This window comes from Rhinolophus ferrumequinum, chromosome 11 (genome assembly GCF_004115265.2).
Source record: "Rhinolophus ferrumequinum isolate MPI-CBG mRhiFer1 chromosome 11, mRhiFer1_v1.p, whole genome shotgun sequence".
In the NCBI taxonomy this organism is placed as follows: Eukaryota; Metazoa; Chordata; class Mammalia; order Chiroptera; family Rhinolophidae; genus Rhinolophus; species Rhinolophus ferrumequinum.
Window position 1 is genome coordinate 65,101,149 of NC_046294.1, and position 22,772 is coordinate 65,123,920.

The 22,772-nt window shown below is 40.3% G+C and overlaps 1 protein-coding gene across 1 annotated transcript in view; it reads left to right on the forward strand.

Annotated features, from left to right (window-relative positions):
• Positions 1–22,281, forward strand: part of HEPHL1 (hephaestin like 1) — a 57,340-nt gene extending 35,059 nt beyond the window's left edge. The window contains exons 12-20 of the mRNA XM_033120699.1: positions 2,069–2,282; positions 6,701–6,840; positions 9,657–9,797; positions 13,087–13,193; positions 15,308–15,530; positions 16,839–16,978; positions 21,242–21,404; positions 21,878–21,949; positions 22,044–22,281. Coding sequence (XP_032976590.1) covers positions 2,069–2,282; positions 6,701–6,840; positions 9,657–9,797; positions 13,087–13,193; positions 15,308–15,530; positions 16,839–16,978; positions 21,242–21,404; positions 21,878–21,949; positions 22,044–22,246 — 1,403 coding nt within the window. The 3' untranslated portion in view covers positions 22,247–22,281. The remainder of the gene's footprint in view (positions 1–2,068; positions 2,283–6,700; positions 6,841–9,656; positions 9,798–13,086; positions 13,194–15,307; positions 15,531–16,838; positions 16,979–21,241; positions 21,405–21,877; positions 21,950–22,043) is intronic.
• Positions 22,282–22,772: the final 491 nt, after the last annotated feature.

Here is a 22,772-nt window from a genome sequence, read left to right on the forward strand (position 1 = left end):
GCTACCCAACTCTGCCAACTCTGCCTCTGTTACGAGTGAATGTTTGTTTCTTTACTTCACACCGGATGCCACACATTGCCATTGGTTAACAACTTGAGGTTTGGGCTTCAAAACTCTTCCCCAAGAACTGTCTGAGACTAGGAGCTCCATAATTCTCACTTTTGGAAACTTCTAGTATTCAACCTTTCTATATCAATATAATTGTTAAATTATGACTCACCCAAACCAAGAGATGCCTTGGGCACAATGAGTGTTTTAAAATACACTCTTCAAAACCAAAAAGCGGAGGGGAGGGAAACAGTCAAATAGTTTTAATCCATACAAAATAGGCATTCAAAGCTAGCGCTGGCTGGAATGATTTTAGAGACTTGGCTACTTATTCCAGTACCTTAAATATTAATCATGTGCCCTCTATGCTTCTAAAGAGCTTCACGACAATGTTTTTCCATTTATGTTTGGTGGTAAGTATAAATCTGTGGCTACCTAAAAGCTTGTCCACCCATTCCTGTCCCACAACGATGAGCCAAAAACAAATGTAGATAGAATAGACAGTAGCCTGCAACTCAAGCATTTTCTTTTTGTTCTTGTTTTTTTTAAAACACTATGTTGAGGTATGATTGATGTACAAAGAGCTGCCATATTTCATGTATTTGTATACATTAAGTCTGTTGGATCTTATTGGATCTTATTAATGAGTCTGGAGATAAGTATACATCCCTGAAACCATCACCACAAACAAGGCGTTAAACGCCTCTTTGTTCTGAGAGAAGATAATTCCCTGACTATTGAAGAACACGATGAACACATAAATAACGGGCTGCCTGGAAAACAACATATGCAGGCGCTCCTGCCAACTCTGTTCTCAGAGGTATATTCCTTGTGGTTTCAGAGACTCTTCCTCACCAGTGCCTATGGGTGCTAGGGTACCACTGAACCAATGGTTTTTGCTCATCCTGAAGGGGTAATTTGGCAATATTTAGACACGTGTGGCATGACAAAAGCTATCTGTGTGCATTGTAGATACCATGTTTCCCCCAAAGTAAGACCAGGTCTTATATTAATTTTTGCTCCAAAAGACGCATTAGGGCTTTCAGGGGATGTCATCCTGAAAAATCATGCTAGGGCTTATTTTCCAGTTAGGTCTTATTTTCGGGGAAACAGAGTAGTTAACAAGAGCCACACTGATCACTCTGAACGGTAGTTAACGAGAGCCACTCTAAAAACACAGTCTATTAGAGGAAGGGAAGATTTATCTCATAATCTTGGAATTATCCAATTATCAGGTACTTCCAATTGGATCCCAATAATTGGAAATATCCAATAATTTCACTGAGAGTTAATATCTTCCAATAATTTTGTTTTATATGATTTTATGGTAAATTTCCTTAAGGTATATCTACCTGATGCCAATGCATCTGGAAAATACAGTTTAAAAATTATATAATTCTCAGTCAGGCATGAGTGTTGGTATTATGTAGAGCAATCTAGTTGCTTTTTTGCATTTCATCTGGCATAATGTAGACTCTACCATTGGTAATGAGAACCTCCTTTGCGCAAAGGTTTAATGAAGTAATACATTTGGCTTTAGTAATAATAACTTATATGTGTTGCGATTTATAGTTTATGAAATCCTTCAGGGCAAAATACATGACTTCAGAAATGTGTCCTAATTTGAACTTTGCCTAGGGTGTTAATCTTACAGATAATCAGTTCTTTTTAAACTGGGCTGGGCTAACATAATTATACGTATCAGTGATTTTCCAGGAGTGACTGTCTTCTAATCGGTGTGCACAGAATAGAGAAGACACAGCGAAATTACTTCTTGGCAGCAATTGTGCAAGTTTCATTTTTCCATTACAAATGAATTTCAAATGGTATTTCCCCCCATAAATAAATATATTCAAAGTAACTTATTCCTCTAGGGGTCTGATTTTAAAATAGTATATAAAATTAATATTTTAGAAATCTACCTTACCGGTTATTTATTTTGGAAAAAAATATGTAAAAGTGCTAGCAAACCAAAACCAAGAACAAAACCAAAAAAATTGCCAAGCCATTTCTCTTGCAGGTATTTTCAGGGTGTTTTGTTCCACCATGCACCACTTCACGAGAGGCATGAATCAGATATATGAGGTCAACAGCTGTGGCAACAAGGACCCTTCAGAGCAGCCCTACGGGATGATAAGAACCTTTTACATCGCCGCTGAAGAGGTAGAATGGGATTATGCCCCTAACAAAAACTGGGAGTTCGAAAAGCAGCACTTGGACGCAGAAGGGGAAAGGTACCACGGGCGAAGCCAAGTCTCTTGGGTGGGATTGCACATGCACTGTAGACATTTATCAAATGTGGAAACCTAAGAATGCCCTGGTTTTGCCTGCACAGTTCTGACAGAGACTTTTACTATGAGCACAAAATATTAGGGAAGCTGCCCATCTCCATCCCGGGAGGGGGGTCTGAAGTTACTTGGAGGACACTCGCTGGAGGCTCAGTACATCTCTACCAGTGTGTGGCTGTTTCCAAGTGTGGCTGTGGACCAATGAATGTGCCTGTGATTGAGCATCTGGAGTGAAAGGATTTAAGGAAAGATGCAGATCCCACAGCGATCCTGGGACTGGGAAGATAAAAGAGTGCAGCAGCTGGTGGCAGGGATGCTGTGTAGATCCCGGTGAGAGGATGGACTGCTGTAGATTGAGGACCTCCGGGAAGGGGGACTGAGGATGGGCCATTGACCAAGTGCTTCTCCAGGTTGGGGAACAACCCAGCAGGGTGCAGGAGGCATTGCCTTGGCAGAGATTCCGAGTGGGGGTAGGACGAGCAGGTCTCTCTACTAGGTCCTGTACCCAGAAAGTCCACAAAATTGACATTCCCATGAAAGCGCTGCCAGCCACGGAGGGCGTAGTGGGCAAATCAGCGAGGCTCAAGCCCTGCACAGGCTTGTGAGCACTGGTCCTCCACCAGCCCTAAGCCCTCCGGGGTGCACTAGGGTAGAGTCAGACAAGGTATAGAGCCATCTGTCAGGCTCAGACCTGCAGACCTCCTCCCCCAAAGTTCATAACCCCCACTTCACAACTATCCTCTGTTTGGATATCATTGTCCCCACATGCAGACTCAGAGACTTGGGTGCAGAGAGTTAAAATTGTCCGACTGGTTATTGGCAGAGCTGGAATTGAACACAGACCTTTTGAAGGACAAATCTGTGTTCTTTCCACCGGCCATGTTGACTTACTTGCCCCTGTTCCTCTTTATTCTTTATGATCACCCTCCCTCCCCCTCTCCCTGCCTCACCCCTCTCACTAATCCTCTACGGCTACGTCACACACAAACTCTTCTAAACACGACTGCTCTCGATCTTAACACGTTTGTTTCTCTTCTTCCTCGTGGGCCTCTGTTTTGAGGGTTCAGATTCCTGGACAAGAAGAGTATAACAGTGCCACCTTATGGATAAATGAAGAAATAAAATGCCTCTTCATTTTAAAAAGATTTGCCTCAAGGAGAGGATGACTTATAATTCATTCAATTATTCGCCAACCATTTGTTAACCAGATACCCTTCTCCGGCAAGACCAGTGCTGCCCACGCAAGCTAAGGACTCAGGCTGGTGCAGTAGAATATGAAATGTGAACACTAATTTGGCCTTTTCTAAAATGATTATCCATTAAAAGCCTGTCATAACTAAAAAGTAATTGTATAATAATTCTGTCACATGTACTTTCTTAGCTCATGAGTAAGAAACATAGTCTTCATTATTTTCTTGAAACTCGGTATAATTTCTGTTTTAAGTGCTCCATCTCTCTGCGCTGGCAGGAAGCCGTAGTTACAGTCTTCTGGGATTGTCTCCCAAATGACATAGAGAGATAGAAGCAGCTGAGTGTGCTTGTACCCTGCCCCAGCCACTCTGGGTATTGACCATTAATAAATAAAAGCAAAGTGAACTGAGAACATGTTCACATATTCAAAACACGACAGATCTGTAGATAAGAACAAAGTGCAGATTTGAAACAAGTTCCCCCAGTAGCACGTCTGTGGCACCTCTATAGAGAGGAGCCCAGGGAAAAATGCCTCTTCTGCACCTCATTTGCTGTGTTTCTGCCTTTTGATGCAAGGCCAGAGCATGGGACACATCTGGTTTTCAAACCACCTCTCAGTACAGGTTATCCCTGAGACATTTATTGTCCTGGTCAGCACATCTGGGACCTAGAAGTCTTTCCCTAGGACTTCCTGAGAACTTACCAGGAAGGCCTCAGGATCCCAAAAAGCAACAAATGAGACCATCAGTACAGGGTTTGTGCAGTGGGAAGGAATTTGAAAACAGAGGTTCAGTGGCTATAGAGGAATAAAGTTATACTCTTCTTGTGGACTTATCTTCAGGTAACGTAACTAACATGGGATTTGAGATAATAACCACCATCTACTGAGCACCCACCATGATCCAGGCATTCTGCTAGGGCTTTGACAAACTCTTTATCTGGTATGACCTTCCCAATACCCTGACCCATTTGATCAGCTTTGCCCAGCATTGCACGTGACATCCTAGAGAGACGATGGTAGAGCAAACGCTTACATGGTGCCTAATCTGTACGTGACACAGTGCTTTGCAGACCTCATCTCATACAATCCTCACACCAATCCTGGGAGCTAGATAGGTTATTATCTCCCCATTTTCAGAAAAGGAAACCTGGAAAACAGCAGAGCATGGCTCCAGAGTCTGTGCTTGTCACTACCACAAGTGTTACTGGGACACCCGGAAAATAAAAGTAGAAGAAAAATTCTCTTCCCTTGGGAAACATAAAGTAGGGCATACGGTACATATGCACTTGTTAAATACCTGCTGGGTGCTAGACATTGTGCAAAGTGCTGGTGGAACAGTGCTGAGAAGAGCAAACAAGGTCTTCCCACACAGACCTCCTGATCCATGGGGAACCTGTTAGAGCAAGCACTCTGAGTGAGACAATCACTATGAGAGGGACGGCAGGGTGCAGCGGGAACTCACAACAGGAGCACACAGCCCCATCTGGGGGAAAGATGGGGAGAGGGTAAGCGGTCAGGGAAAGCTTCCAGGAGGAAGGCGTCTTGGACCTGGAACATGAAGAGTGGACAAGTTGAAGAGCTAGGAAGCGTGTTTTTGGCACAGGGAGCAGCACATGGAAGGCCCGGAGGCGGGGAGGACGCATGGAAGGTGCATGGTGTTCAAGAGAGTGAATGGTAGAATGACCTGAGTGTAGAGTATGGGGGCTGGGGAGCCTGGCGGAGGTAGATGGTGAAGGGGCAGTGTGAGAGCCGAGTCAAGGAGGAAGCCATGAAAAGATTTTCCACAGGGAAAACGTGGTTGAATGTATAGTTTAGGATCACTCTGCCTGCAGTATAGAGAATAGAGGGAAGACAGGAGTGCAGGTGGCGGGAAGAACAATTCCAGTTAATGCAGGTAAGTGATGGAGGTAGCTTAGATTGGAGTGGGCAGTTTCACGGTGAGAAGTAGAAGGAGATGAGGCATACCGTAGATTGGAGATAAAATTGGTACATTGGTTTTCTGTTTTTTGTGATGATCTATCTTGGTGATAGATTCAATATACAGTCAATCTTCATTTTTGGTGGAGTCCATATTTGTGGATTCACCTATCTACTAAAATGTATTTGTGACCCCCAAATCAGTTCTTGTGGTGCTTTTGTGATCATAAATATAAAGCAGCAAAAATTTCGTGTCACCTGACATCCATGTTCCCAGCTGAGGTCAAACAAGGCATTGCTCTGCCTTCTTCTTTCAGATCTCATACTGTAAACAACTGTCATTTTTGTGGTTTATTTAGTGCCACTTTTTTTCTTTTCTTGTCTTTTTTTTTGCATTTTTATGCTTTTTGTTGGTGATTTAGCTGTTTTAGCATAGTGCTGAAGTGCTGTGTAGTGTTGGAAAGCTCAAGAAGGTTTTGCAGAGGAAATATATGTGTTAGACAAGCTTCATTCAGGCATGAGTTAAAGGGCTTTTGGCTGTAAATTCAATGTTGATATGTATGAGACAAAATGTCTTTAAACAGAAACACACAAGGTTATATACTGATATGTTGATGACAATATTGTGGCCAGAGGTTATAAGGAACCTTGCCCTGTGTTTCCCCTAGGACCATGGTTCAGTGTGCATAATTTTGATGTTTGCAGTCACTTTCTTGGACATGAGTACTGTGAATAACAAGAATCAACTGTATATGGGCACATGCACAAACACAAACCACAGGCTTTCCTGAGATCCTTCAAAGTGGAAACCCATAACAAGGCCCAGAATGATACATAGGAAATCTAGAGGAACACAGGGTGGTAGAGTGTGGTGTGTGCGTGCATGGACATGTGTGTGAGGTTAGTTCCCCCCAAGAAGAGAAGCACAACCTCAGGGGGCATTTAGGAGTCTCTAACTAAGGCTGGCAAGGCTGATCCTATTCGGGACCCATCAGGGCTATAGTGCAATGTTTCCCAAGAGTGGGCCGTAAGCCAGTGATGGGCTGCTCACATCACAATCCCCTGAGGTGCTTTCAAATGCAGATTCCTGGCCCCACTCCCAGAGAGCCTGGTGCAAAAGGTCAGCTCCCCAGGGAGGTCCTGAGTGCAGCCAGGTTTGGGAAGCACTGCCCTGAAGTAACCCCATACCCCTCAGAAGCACTCAAGGTTTTTCTACCCTCTGACAATTTTAACTTTTGACGCTTCTGATTTGCAGACATGGAGATATATTTATGAACCACACAGAATACTGGATTGGCTCTCAGTACAAGAAAGTGGTTTACAGGGAATACACCAATGGAGAGTTTGTGGAGATCAAAGCCCGACCACCGCGAGAGGAGCACTTAGAACTGCTGGGTATGGCACAGATGGCAGCACGCACACGTCTGTTAGACGTACACCTGAGAAGGGAGGGAAGGAACAGGCTAGCCTGACTGCACTCAGTGCCACATCTCCCTGCTCTGCCCTACTGGGGAGCATGCTGTGTGCTCAGCCCATCCAAAGAACAGTAATAATAAGACTTCCAGATAACACAGAAACAGGAATCCATATCATCAGGGCAGTCTAACTGCCACGTGTTGCCCTGAAGTTCCTTTTCCACCCCTCTGCTGAGCCAGGAAATTTTAATGTGAAACAATTCAATGCCTCAGAACAGCAGGCAGAGTGTTTGCATAACTTCTTCAAGGTTCCTGATTACACAGGCACAGGGCCATAAGACAGCACTGTCAAAATAATTCTGACACAAGAGGAACCCCTTACGGGAGAGGGTGCTAAAGGTGAAAAGACTGGTTTCAGTTTGGGAGGTGCTAACTCACGGCCTTTTCGGTATTGACTCCACCCATCGGATGCCCTGCGCTGCCTGACCTGTCAATCAACTACGCACGTCCTGCCTTCCTTCCCACTTTTCTTCACCTGGGAATCACCAATCCTGACCCCATCGTGAAGAGGAGATATTAAGGCAGAGAGCTAATCTAGATGACTTTTTTAAAAAAAGATTTTTATTAAAATATAGCTAATATACAATATTATATTAGTTTCAGGGGTACACCATAGTTATTCAACATTTATAACCTAAAAAAGTGATCACCATAAGTCCGGCAGCCATCTGACACCATCCCACGCTATCGCAATATAATTGACTATATTCCCTATGCTGTGCATTACATGCCCAAGACTTATTTGTTTTATACCTGGAGCTTATGCCCAAGACTTATTTGTTTTATACCTGGAGCTTTGAACCTCTTATTCCCCTTTATCTTTTCCCCCATCTTTAAAATTTTCAATTACTGTTGACATTTAATTAGATGACTTTTTGAAATCCGTTCCCATTTTTAAATGCACGAGATAACTTATACATAAAGTATGATATTACACAGTGCTTTTTAATGTTTAAATAAGGCACCACGACTGCTAGTTTGATAAATGATTAAATGCCCACCCACTTACCCCACACCTTCACCATCTATTAACACTGGCACACAAATTTGTTTGTCACACTAAATCAAGTCAGCTCTGGTGGGAACGTTCTTTTGAAACTTGCGTGTGTCATTTGAGCTCTGAAGAAAAGGTGCTGGTCCTGCCAAGGCAGCTGGGTTGCCCCCCAAAGAGCCCTGGTTTGGGTCTGCTCGGTAACATGATGTAAATGAATGACTCCATCAAAGGTGAGCCCAGCAGTGTCTTGGCCAGGGGAGAGGAAGGCCCATCCACCCATTTTCTGCAGCTCAGGGGTAGGCCTGTACTCGTGAAGTTATAAAGGGCACATGCAGACACATTACTGTTCATTACTGTTCCCTGTGACCTACCAGTCCATAAATCAGAAGGCATTCACTCTTCCTCACCAGTGCAGCAAGACATGTGCAATTTAAGTGGTAATGAATATACGAATAGTGATTTTAATATATGCGTGCAAATGCCCCTATCTAGAACTGTACCCAAATTTACTGTTTAAAAACATGCCTAAAAATTTCTTTTCTAGCTTCATATTTTTTTTTTTTTTAAAGAGCATTGTTCGGACACTTCATGATTCATACTATTTCCTTCCAAAGATAATAGTACAACAAATTTTAGATGTTTTAAGGCCTTTAGTGGTCTTTCTCGACAAAGCAATTAAAATCATCGTCTGAATCAGTGAAGAATGGTGTGGTCAGAACCCCTGTACCATGAATATATGTCCCTATGAATGTAGAATGCAATAAGTATCCAAAAAAGCAAATAAATAGGGATCAGGTCTAAGGAGCTTCCAAATAGGAGTCTCTTTCCATCCTCCTCAAAACGGTGCCTTGTAAAGACCACTGTTTAACGCTCTCAGTGTGGGGTGTGTGCTGGGCAAATTGCATTTGTGCCACATTCTGGGCACCAAGAGGTGAAAGGCACCAGGGGTGTCTATGGACGAGGAGCATCCCACAGTCCTTCTGGCACAGGCCTCTCCTGTGGGATATGGACCCATTTCCACCGGCACACAGGCTGCTGGCTTCTAACAGAAATGTGTACATGTGAGGAGCTGAAGAGAGCACAGCTCATCAAGTATCCAAATATTGAGAAACTGCATTGGCCATGCATTAGTGAAATCACTATATTGATCATAAATCAATACATAAATGTTTTAATTTTGCTCTTAGCTTTCAAATCAGTTTTATACACGTTATTTCACTGGATTCTAATTCTTGTTATTATTATATCCATTTAGCAGATAGTGAACAATTTCAGACTTAACAAAGGTTACACACAGGGAGATTACAACCGGAAGTCATCATATAATGGATATGGCTTTTCCTGGAAATTGTGTCTCTGCAGTAATAAAAATTTAAGCATTTATTACTGTGTTTCAGTGCACTGAAATAAGCACTTATCGTACATCATCTTATTTAATCTTTATGATAACCCTATGAGAAAGGTGTAATTAACCCATTTTACAGATGAGGAAATTGAGACTCAGGCAGGCCTTGACTTACCTGAGACCTCTCTAATAAGTGAAGGAGGCAGGCTTTGAAACTAGGTTGTTCCAATTGCCAAATACTATGTGATATTTAATACTATATAAATATTGCCCTCTAAAGGGAGTACGCTAGTGACATTAACCTTTGTTTTATTTTACTAAATACTACTGACATTTAAATTACATCAGTGTTGAAAGGAGCAACGATAACGCACCCAGACCTGTGTTTTGCCTTTAGGCCCAATGATTCATGCCGAGGTGGGTGACTCTATCCTGATCATATTTAAGAACAAAGCCAGTCGACCGTACTCCATCTCAGCTCATGGAGTGGAGGACACGGAGAGTGGGAAGCGATTCCAAGTGTCCATGACAAAGCCAGGTAAGTTACTCCAGAGACCTGCTCTGTCCCGGGGAGGACAGCAGACTCAACTCATTTCTGATTTTTTCCGATCTCTAAAGTCAGGTTTTGAAGAGCTCACCTTAATGTCAACGTGTCCCAGCCATCACCTGGTCACTCCCAACATGAGATCATCGTTCATCCAGTGACCCATTAGGGACCATTAGGGACCCGAAAGTGGAGTAAGACATTATAATATCTAACACATATTGAGTGCTAATCTTGTGCCAAGTGCTATGCTTTGTTTTTATGTTTTTAAACTCATTTATCCTTACAATAACCCAGTGAGGTGGACACTAACATATTTCATTAAAGCTTATACCATTGATTATAATGTCCATCATTATTTTATCTGTTACGAAAGAAAAGAAACAACATGCTGTCATTTCAACTTTAACATGCCACTCATTGAAAGATTCCTCCTGACTTCAGTTATGTCAAATTGTGAAAACTCTGCCTCCTGTAATTGATGAAATGTGGTATTAAGTTCATTTAACAGATGACAAATGCACAAGGGAGTAAAGGTCTTGACCATTAGTAATGATGGAACCCCAGTTTGTTTGACTTCAGAACTTGAGTTCTTCACCACACATTTCTCTCATGATGCTTCAAATGAGCTTGGAAGAAAAAGACAGACAAGATGAACCACTTCAGTAGTAGTGTGGATTATACACGATAAAATTCTAAGTGGTGAAGAATTTCAAGAACATGTCTGGGTGTGTTTCTAAAACTTTCAGACAAGGAACATCCATGAAAACTGATTGATTAATTAGGAGCGATTAGGGAAAGCAGTCATTAGGGAAAGCTTTATAAAGCAGGTACCACTCTTAACAGATACTCTGAAGGGAGAGAAGATCTCACAATGTAAGGAGCTTCCCATCACATTCACACAGTTGAAGTGTGGTTGTAATAAATGTGAAGACCTACTGTGACCTTCAGTTACGAAACTGACAGCCACCATAGATATAATTACAGGGGAGTGATATTCCCCTTTTACCCCGTATCCACGAAAACATTATAATACTACTACAGTCATTACAATAAAAGTCATATAAACTTAAACACATAAAGATGCATAAAAAGAAGAAAACAATCTAATGCATCGCTAGAAAAAGTTAGCAAGGTACCTATAGAGGGATGGGGTTGGAGGAAGGAAAATCTTTATCTGCCGCTGTTCCAACTTCTGCCACTCCCCACTCCACCCCACCCCCAGTATCAGAAGCCTGTGTTTTGCTGCTTCAAGAAACCTCTCAGGAACATCCTGAATGTCTATCTACAGGAAAATAGTAAATTTTGGAATATCCTTACCACAGACTATTATGCAGCCATCAGATGATATTAAAGAAGGTTTGAATGACATGGGAATGACGCGTAGAATCATGTTAAGCAAAATACAAGTGTAGAAGAAAGGCCAGAGGAAAAAAATAAACCAAAATGTTAATAATGATTATATCTTCATGGGGGTATTTTGAGTAGCAGAGTGATAGTCTTTTTGACTTCTTCACATTTTTTGTGCTTTCTAGATGTTCTAATGGAGGTGTCTTGGCTTTGATGAAGAGGGAAATGTTTTAAAATAGGTCAAAAAAGCTATTGAATAAAGTTATTCATTTCTGATGGTGGAAAGCTTCTCGGGATGAAGAAAGAACGGTGCCAGTCAGGCACTGCTGGGGACTCTGATGGGGCCGTGGGCAAGCTGGGGTGACCTTTCACAGGCAGTTGTGCCCTGACGTTGAGGGCTGGCAGGAGACACAGCTCCTCTATGCTGGCTGGCCTTCAAAGAGTCCTTGATGTGAGGGCAGTGGGAGTGGAGAGACGAATGATTAGAAAGTGGCAAAGGGGCATTTTTCTGACTGGAACTCAGAGGGAGAGAAGCCCCACAAGGGTCGCTGACAGGCTGAAAGGTTTTGGAGAGCCCAGAGATGTGGAATAGGAGCAAGAAACTAACTTGGTGCAGGCAGTACAGGCCAGCTGGCAAAGAAAGTTTCATCTGGGCATGCACGAGATAAGGAGAGCAAACTAACATCATAAGTAAGGAGCCCCTGTCAAATTCCTTCTTTTTTAAATTAAATTATTCAAACACATTTACAGAGCATCTTTTTTAGTTAGAGCCGTGCTCCCTGCTGGATTGTTCCAACTTTACTAATACCACCCCTGCAGCCACTTGCATTTAGAAAGTTAAATATCAGCTGTTTATCTTGTGATTAATAAGGCATGGGGCTGTCATGAAACTTAATGGAAACTAGACCTAAAGTTATATTGCTAACCCCCTAGTGTATGAGCAAAGTTACATGGACACATTCGTTTTGGTTTGCTTTGCGGCTCGCATTCAGCTACGGTTTGTTAGTCCTGATGGGGTGGGGATGAGACACAGAGAGTTCAAAAGGAGGTAACGGTTTAAACGTGGCTTTTATTTGAGACTTTCGCAATGTGATTATATTGCTAATTCTTGAGTATATTTATGACTCCTTTGCAAGGCTGTGAGTGGGTCAGCCACGATGCATGGGTGCCTCTCAACAGGGAATGTAAACGTTTGTTATTAATATACGTGCAAATTAACATTTATTGACTGCTTTTAATGTGAGGCACTATCCTACGTATTCTCTTCTATTTAACTCTCACAACAATCTGAAAACTGGGATGACTAACCCACTTTACAAGTAAGGAAACTAAAGGTCAGTGGGGTTAAGTAGCTTGAAAAAGGTTGTGTAAATATGAAGTCATGGGCTTGGCATTTGGAACTAGGTCTCTGATTCCCTCTGGTATAACTAGATCTCCCCTGCCTGTACATTAAAATTACCTGAGAAGCTTTAAAAAAAATACGAATGCCCCAGGCCCAGACCCCAGATACTCTAATTTCTTTGGTTTGGGATGAGGCCTGAGCAGTGAGAGTTTACAAAGCTCCCTGGTGATTCCATAAGAAGCCAAGGCTGAGACATATGGTAACATGAGTGTGCTCAAGCATAGCTCTTGGGAGCGAGATATGAAATTTAAGGTATAAAACAAGTCTTCCTTTTTAACTAAGCATCAGTTGATAACGCAAAGGGCAAATGAGAGGGAAGGTTGTAGTCTGAAATGAAAAATCTTCCATTTTGAAACTAAAAATCAAGATGTGAGTTTAATGGAAACATTTCTAATGAATGGGTAATTCCCCCCAGCAATAAACATTGACCAAATTACCGTAGATAAAGATCTGTTTATAGTTCTTCAGGTAAATCATCTGGAACAGAGGTAACACTAGTAAATTCTATCTATTTGTTCTTATTTGTTTCAGGAGAAATAAAAACTTACAGATGGAATGTTCCTAAAAGGTCTGGTCCAGGGCCATCTGACCCCAATTGTATTCCATGGGTTTACTATTCAACAGTAAACTTTGTGAAGGTAAAGGTGGGGAAAGCAACCAAAATGGTCAAAGTAATATGGTTTAAGTGGACTATTAAGTTATCAACACTCTGGTGAGTATATGTGAAGGGATTAGAACAGGGGTCTCAAACTATGGCCAGGACCATTTGTTTACATTGTCTAGGGCTGAGTTGAGTAGTTGTGACAGAAACTGTATGGTCAATAAAGTAAGAAATATTTACTATCTAGAGCTTTACAAAAAAAAAAGTTTGCTGACTTTTCGTGTAAAATATGGGGGAAAGGAACAAATAAAATTCGGATGTTTCAATGACCAAATTTGGAACCGATCAAGGTAGTTTGCGCAAAAGAGGATATGTAAATAGATAACCATAAAATAAAAATGTATTGTAATATAATGTATGCCATGGTTTTTGATGCATGGAATCTATCATTTTTTAAAGTCATTACCACTGGTGTCAGTGCTCAGGAAAAGAAAGCACACTCTACACACAGTAACTGAAACTGATAAATAGGCTAACTTTATTTAGAAATTAAAGGCAAAGATTCGGTATTGAATTTGAGTCAGATATGTGTATGTAAAACAGCTCATCTTTAATTATATGTCATAAATCAAAGTTCAAACTAAAGCCATGTATGATATAAAATATAAGCATTGCCCATTATTTTAAAAAGTGAAAGATTATCTTAACCTTTTCTTAAATATTTGATGAGTGCTTTCATGTCTTTGAGTTGTACTGGAGAGTGCAAGAGTTTAGGAGTGGCATACGAGACCCTTGAAAAACTAAATTTACGTATTAGAATTATGGGAAACCCACATTTATTTATTTCTTTACATCCCAACAAATATTTACTGAGCGCTTGTGATGTGCAAATGACTACCAAGCAATGCACATATTCTTGTCTTGGAGGAACTTATAATCTTTGGAGACAATAATGCATGAGCACACCCATAATTATCATCGAACTCTGAGTCTGGTGAGTTCTGAAGGAGTGCAGGGCTATATAGAAGGCACTGGAGAGAGTCTAGGAAGAGAGAACATGATGAGCAAAGCTGAAAATAGGAAAGTAGAAAATGTGTTTGGGAAGTGTTCAGAGTCCCATTTGGCTAAAGGAAAGCAGTTGGGGAGCTTAACCTAGAGAAATCCATCGAGGGAGCACATGAGAGGTTTAAAGACCTGTCAAAGATTTAAGTTTTATTCAGGAGGCCATGGAAACTTACCGAAGACTTCTAGCTATAGGAGTGATGAGATTCGTCCGATGGTGGTCAACAGGATGGGCTGGAGGTGAGGTGAGCCAGGCGTCAGATAGGAGCCGATTTCTAGTCCAGGGTGAGGTATTCAGAGCCTACACTAGAAGGGCGGCCGATAGAATGGCAAGGAAGTCACAGAATGGAGAAGCATGGTGAAGGAAAAAGAAATGTATAATTTGACAGAAAACAAGATGGGACAAAGTGAGGACGAAAGAGAAATTAAATATTGAAATCAACTTTTCTGACCTAAGTGTCAGGTAATATCACAGCACTGTTAATAGAAACAGAGAATTCAGGAGAAGGGAATGGTCTGAGGGAAATAGTCAAGTCCACTTTGGAAATGCTTAGCAGATTGAATTGTGGCAGGAAGCTGATCAGGAGGAATATCTAAGTAGGCAGTTGAAAATGTGGGAGTTTTCCCTCAAAAGAAAGTTTGGGGCTGAACAACTTGGCATGGAGTTCACCCCCGGTCCTGTATCATTTACTAGTCACCCTGTTCACTTCTACCCACAGAAAGAGGAGTAGAAGCATTTATGTAGCTATAATTATAGTCTCACTTGAAAAACAAATAGAAAGAAGTGTCTGTTTATTTGATGAATAAATTTAGTGAGCACCTTCTATGTACCAGACATGGGGCTATGCTCTGGGGATTCTGTGACAAGTGAGGGACACAGCCTCAGCCCTCAAGGAGCCCTCTCCATAGCAACTTTTTAGGAACATTCCAAAATTTTCATAAAGACCGCGTTGATTCTTCAGGGCTTCTTAGTACTTATTTCACAGCCAATAGTCTTTTTACAATGACATTCTTACAAACTTTCTTCAAGTTAATCTGTATTATTAAATTGTGTAAAGGCTCTTTTAATTCAGTTTTATTTTCTTTCAGGATACATATAGTGGTTTGATGGGTCCTCTGATTGTATGCAGAGAAGGAGTGTTGAATGAAAAGGGAAGAAGGAGCGACGTAGATTATGAATTTGTTCTCTTGTTTTTGGTATTTAATGAGAATGAATCTTGGTATCTGGATGACAATATTAAGAAGTATCTCAATAAAGACCCACGAGATATTCAGCACACTGAAGATTTTGAGGAGAGCAACAAAATGCACGGTATATCACAGAGTTATAAGGAAGACCCTTGTTGAGATAAGCTAATAGAAATTCCTGTAACTGAAGGAAGTCCCCAGCCTCCTTCTCTGAGCCCTTCCCCATCCGTAGTGTCACCTGGACTGAAGAAAGTCCTCGAAAGCTTTCCTTCAGAGGGAACCAGCCAAGCCATTGATTGGCTGCCAGGAAGGTCCAGCAAGGCTTTGGACCAACTGTTTAGGACCAGCTGTTCAGGGAGCTCTATGTCTGAACGCTGGGATCCCTATATTGGAAGACTGTGAAGTAATTCTTAACAATCACTTATTGGTAGATTTCTATAAGAATCCACCATAACTTCTAATTGATCAAATTAAGGACCTGGTTTAATTAAGTGTTTCTGGGACATAAAATACCATCACCAAATTTCTGTTTTAATGTGTCCCTGTTATTTAATTCTGTGTAATTTAAGGTAGTTTTTGTCTTTAAGTATGAGTCATGTGTTTAATAGACACATCTGCACTCTCTCACTGTGATGTACTTTTGACCAAAGTGTACAAAAAGTAGACCTCACCTGAGATAACAAAGCTAGTTAATTTCTTACGTTGATTAGACTATTGTAGCCAGATCTCTGATTCAGCTACTCTTTCCCCTACCAATTTTGCTTCCCTCTTCCAAATGTTTCTTGGTATGCTCTTGCTTTAATGAATGTAACTCATTTGGTTGTGTCATGACGCACAGAATAAAAACTTAGTAGAAAGCAAAGGAATGAGTCCCCATCACACGAGCCCAGCTTGAGCTTGCATTGGTCACTTTGAGGTAATGGGCTCAGTCGGTGTGAAGCTTTTTGGAGAGTCAGCCAGGCTCTTGGGAACTTGGGAACTTGCTCCAAACTAGTTCTCAGAAAGTGGACTATTAAGGAAATAGCTTCTAATTGGTTCAGTTATGATTTATATGAACTTGATTCTCTGTTCTTTGGTCTACTCAGCTGTAGAATGGTCTGGCTACGTCACAAATTAGGCTATAATCTACACCATAAAGAGAAAATGCTGAGGAAACACACAAGTAAACAGCACACACTGCTACTCAAGATGTAGCTTTCAAAAACAAACTGCTATTTCTCTTTTCTAGCTCTCTTTGTATCAGGATTTCTAAGTAACCTGAATTTTGGGTTTAGAACGGTGGGGACATTGGGAAGTGCAAGTGGGATTGTTCCCTGTTTATCAGGCAGATGAGATTATTGTTGACCTAAAGATTTTGAACCATTCCTAAAACCAGATTAAGTAATGAATGTCTTCTCACTAATCAAAAGCTATTTTCTTTTCACCATCTTAGCTATTAATGGAAAGATTTTTGGGAATCTCCATGGCCTCATCATGAATGAAGACACAATGACAAACTGGTATTTGTTAGGAATAGGAAGTGAAGTGGACATACACACCATCCATTATCATGCTGAGAGCTTTCTTTTCAAAGTAAGTATAAAGAAAAGGCTTTGGGGAAGACATTTTGAGCTAATAAATTCAACGCATATCCACTGTGAAATAAGAGGGTTACTTGGCAATAAGGATTGTGAGAGGTGGTAGCAGTATTAGAGAATGGAACAGAATAATTTCATTATACCCTTCCCCTGGTAGATATTTCTTAATATGTACATATATTTTATTGTTCTTGTAAAAAAAAAAAAAAAAAAAAACAAAAAACTGAGTTTCAGATGAGAGTTTTCTCATCACTTTTATGGAGATAATTCTGACCACTCTGGATGATCCTGTTAATATTGTATACAATAGCAGCCAGAGTATTTTCTCCCTTTCCTTTATCCTTCCTTTTTTCCTTTCTGTTTCCTTTTCACATTTCTTTTCTATGTGATTAGCCAACTGAATAGCCCTTTCTAGTAAAGGAGATATTTCAAGCTTTGGCTTGGGCCCAAAAGTTATCTTGACTTTTGTCCTAGTGAGCTACACTGGACCATGTATGGCCTTCTGTCTCTCCAGCATCTGTATATTATGGTTGGTGCTGGCTGTACAGAGTCACGTGGGGAGCCATTTAAGAAAAAAATTGCCAGGCCCCTCCCCAGACCTGCTGAATCAGAATCTCCAGGGATAAGGTCCAAATAATCTTTCATCTCAACTGCTCAGTCAATCTACAAGGAAGTAGAGTAGAGAAGAATAATCATATCTAATTTGTGGGGAAAACCTGCTAGGTCCTTTTCTAGTTATACATGAATAAACAGTAACTTTAATTAAACAAATATCCTGTGCTCTCTGTATATTTATTTAACACACCAAGTATTATCCTATAATGATTATAGTTTTACATATTAAACGGCTATGCTCATTTTCAGAACTTGGCTTTTTTCACCCACACTTTAAAAATCATATTAAAAATTTACAAAATAAAATTTATAAAATTATATGCACATATAAAATGTTATATACATTTTTTAAATTAAGGTATAGTTTCCATTGAGTAAAATCACCCTCTTTAGTGTACAAGTTCTGTTTTAATAAATACATACAGCAGTGTAACCAACACTAATCAAAATATAGAACACTTCCATTAGCTCCTAAAATGTCCCTGTTGTACCCTTTAGAGTGAGCTACTTCCCTGTACTTAACCCCAGTGATGTTTTCTATCTCTATAGCTGTGCCTTTTCTGAAATGTCATATAAATGGAATCACACAGATTCACCGCATTATCAATCTGACTTGTTTCATTTAGCATTTGAATTGCATCCATCTCGTTGTGTATAGCAGTAGTTTTGTTCCGATTGATTGCTGAGTAGTTCCCAATGTTGAGGGTCATTTCCAATTTTTGGTTATTACAAATAAAATCATTATGAATATTGTGTACTTGTTTTTGTGTGAACATAAGTTTTCATTTTCCTAGAAAAAATACCTAGGAGTTGGATTGCTAGGCCATGTGGTAAGTGTATGTCTAACTTCATAAGGAACTCCCAAACTAGTTTCCACAGACGCAGTACCATTTTGCATTCCCACCAGAAATGTGTGAGAATGCCACTTGTTCCACATCAGCACTTGGTATCTTCCATTTTTATTTTATTTTATTTTGTGTTATCTTATTAAGTATGTAGTGGTAGCCCATTGTTTTTACTTGCATTTTCTTAATGGCTAATGATATTGAGCATTTTTTCATATGTTTATTTCCCTCTGCCATCTGTAAATCTTCTTTGGTGAAGTGTCCAAATTTTATGCCCATTTTTAAAAATTGGGTTGTTTCCTTATTGTTGAGTTTGAGGGCTTTTTACATTCTGGATTCAAATCCTTTACCAGATATGAGACCTGTAAATATTTGTTCCCAGTCTGTGATATCTTTTCATTCCTTAACATTATCTATCAAAGAGCAGAAATTCTTAATTTTGATGAAGTCCAATTTATCACTTTTTTCTTTATGGATCTTGCTTTCGGTGTTATACCTAAGAAATCATTGCCCAACTCAAGGTCACAAGGATTTTCTTCCAGAAATTTTACAGTTTTATGTTTTTAATTTTCATATATAGTTCAAGGTTTATTTTCTGCCATTAGATGTCCAGTTGTTCCATCACCATTCATTGAAAAGACAACTCTTTCTACCACTGTGTAAAAATCATATTGACCATATATATGTTGGTCTATTTCTGGGTTCTCTAGTGTGTTACATTGACCTATATGTCTGTCCTTTCTTGAATGCCACACTGTCTTGATTACTTTAATGTGATAGCAAGTCTTAAAATCAGGTGGTGATTGTTTTAGCTATTCTTGATTTTTGCCTTCCCATATAAATTTTAGAAAGTCTGTTGATTTCTATTTTTAAAATCCTGCTGGGATTTTGACTGGAATTGCATTGGATCTGTGCATTGGTTTGGGAAGAACTGATATCTTATGATGGAGCCCTCCAACCCATAAACATGGCATATCTATTTATTTAGATCCTCTTTGATTTTTTTTCCACCAGTATTTTATAGTTTTCTGCATACAGATCTTGCATATACTTTGTTAGATTATCACCTAAGTATATCATGGATTTTGGTGATAGTATAAATGGTATTGTTTTTATTTCAATTTCTAATTGCTCATTGTCAATATATAGAAATACAATTATTTTTGTATAATTGACTTTGTATCCTGCAACTTTGCTAAACTAATTGTAGTAGCTTTTTTGTAGATTTTGCCTACATAGACAATCATGTTCTCTGTGAATAAAGATAGTCTCATTTATTTATTTTCAATCTGTATGCTTTTTATTTCTTTTCTTGCCTTATTGCACTGGCTTGAACCTCTACTATGATGTTGAATATGAATCTTTGCCTTATTATTAATCTTTGGAGAAAAGCATTCAACTATTCATCATTGAATGTAAGTTAGCGGTAGGTTTTTTGCAGATCCTATTACCAAGTTGAGGAAGTTTCCTTCTATTCTTAGTTTGCTGAGAGCTTCTATCATGAACAGATGTCAAATTCACCTATTGAGATGATCACTTTTTTTTCAGTCTATTGATGATTTTTTTTAGTATATTGGTAAATTACATTGATTGATTTTCAAGTGGTGAACCAATTTTCATTCCTAGGATAAACTTTACTTTGTCACAATGCAGTATCCTTTTTATACATTTCTGGATTCAATTTGATGGTGTTTTGTTAAGGATTTTTGCATCTATGTTCGTGAAAAATATTTGTAGCAGCTTTCTTTTCTTGTAAAGTATTTGTCTGGTTTTGGCATCAGGGTCATGTTGGCCTCATAAAATGAGTTGGAAATGTTCCCTCCTCTTCTACTTTCTGGAAGTTTGTTTAAAATTGATATTATTTCTCCTCTAAATGTTTGGTAAAAATTTCCAATGAAGACCTCTGAACCTGGAGTTTATTTGATGGAAGGTCATAATATAATTTCAATTTCTTTAATAGATAATCTGAATGGTGATTATCTATTATTTGTCAGTTTTCACCTTAAATAATTTGTCCAGACCATGTAAGTCATAGAATTCATGAGCAAACAGTTGTTCATAATATTCCTTTATTATCATTTTTAATGTCTATGAAGTATTAGTGATGTCCTCCCTTTCATTCCTGGTATTTAAAATCTGTGTCTTTCTTCTTCTTCTTCTTTTCTCTTGGACAGTTTGCCTAGAGGTTTGTATTAGTTATCTACTTCTACATAACAAACCACTCCAAAACTTAGTGGCCTAAAACAATGAACACTTATTATCTCACCATCTCTCTGGGTCAGGAATCTGGGAGTAGTTTAGCTAGTTGGTTCTGATTCAGCATCTTTCATGAGGCTGCAATAAGATGTCAGCTGGAGCTGCAATCATCAGGCTTGACTGGGGCTGGAGCATCCACTTCCAAGGTCACTGACGGGGCTGTTGACTGGAGCCTTCAGTTCCTCACTATGTAGGTATGGCATGGTAGCTGGCTTCCCCCAGAGTGAGTGACTTCAAAGGAGAGAGCAAAAGAGAGGGTGTAAGACAGTAGCCACTGTCTTTTATAACCTACTCTCGGAAGTAGAATGGCATCACTTCTGCCATGCGCTATTGGTCTCAGAGACCAACTCTCTTGCAACGTGACTACCAGGAGGCAGGGATCATTGGGGGCCATCATGGAGGCTGGCTACCACAAGTTTGCCAATTTTATTGATCTGTTCAGAGAACCAGCTTTCGGTTTCTTTGATTTACTTCTACCATATGTCTATTCTCGATTTTATTGATTTCTCCTCTTATCTTTACTATTTCCTTTTCTTCGGCAGATAGATAAATCTTACCGAGAAGATGTGTATGATCTCTTTCCTGGGACATTCCAAACCATCGAACTGTTTGCAGATCACCCAGGGACATGGCTGTTACACTGTCATGTATCTGATCACATCCATGCTGGCATGGAGACAACCTACACCGTCCTTCGGAACATAGGTACACTGTTGTCTGTCAGTGATGCAGGTGGTAGTACGAGGAGGCTTCCTGCAGACCCTGAAAACAAGGTCTGCATACGTCCCCCGAAGGAGCGCAGAGTCAAGCAAGAGAGACAGACATAGTAGCCATAATAGAATGTGATACATGCCAAAATAGAGTGCAGAATACAGGTTTCGGTGACAGCAGCTGGAAGCAATGGCTAACACGTTGGAGAAATGAGCCAAGGTTCCACAGAGGGTCTAATGCTTCAGATGGATCTTAATGGATGAGTAGAAGCTTGAAAGGTGACTGGGGTAGGCACAGTAGGCATACTGGTGTGAAGAGTCACACAGTGAGAATCCAAGAAAGACTTACTGATAGTGACAGGATAAAGTCCTTGTTGGTGAAACAAAATAACTCTTGAGGTAACTCATATCATTAAAAAAAAAATCTACTCCTATTTATAAAACAACCAACTTGTCTTCTTTGTCTAGACAACAGGATTCCTTACTCCACCAAGTCTCCTTCTGAAGAAGCATCCCCCCCAGACACAGTGCCCTCCAACGGTAAGGATCCCCTCCCCGACACTGCATGTGAAGGGTCAGTGTTCATTCCCCAGGGAAAGGCAGAAGACTGACATCTCACTTTTCTTTTTCACAGAAGAACCCGGCAAGGAGCCACTCTATTTCTTTGGCAAGAATCTGGGTCCTCGAGGGGCCAAAGCCACCTTGGTCATCCTTATAATCATTGGACTTCTCCTTCTGATTACCACAGTGGTTCTCTCTCTCCGACTGCACTCTGCAAGGAAGCAGGTGTCGTATCGGGAAGTCCAGTCCTGTGCGCTCCCCACAGATGCTCTGTGAACTGGCTGGTCTTCTTCAGCAGGGAAACTGCACAAGGCATTGTTCACCAGGGAAGGTTGACACTGTATCCTGGATCAGGCTCTGATCCTCTGGAACACAATCAAAGCAATTTGCTTTTATTTATTTATTTTTAAATGGGCTGCGAACTATCCTCAGGTATAAAATACAGAAAGCGGAGGATGGGCATGACTGACAGAACAGTCTCAGTCTGTTCTCGGAATGAATTCGCTGAAATGGTGAGACCCTCTGAGAGAGATAGCTTTATTTTCCATCTTTCATAATTCTTCGATTAGACAGCGCTTCCTTAGCTAACCATCAAAGTTTCTAGATGGACAACTTCGGGAAAGAGTTATATTGCCTCTGACATCCAATCGGAATGGCACTGATTTTATGTGAGATGCTTTAGTTGTTCCAGGGAAAATAACTTTCTAGAGGAGTTCATGGAAATGTCTACGTCAGTATCTGCTGGTTGAATCTGACCAAATGAATTTTTTTGAGGCTTTAGCCAGCTCTTCTGGCCTTTTTG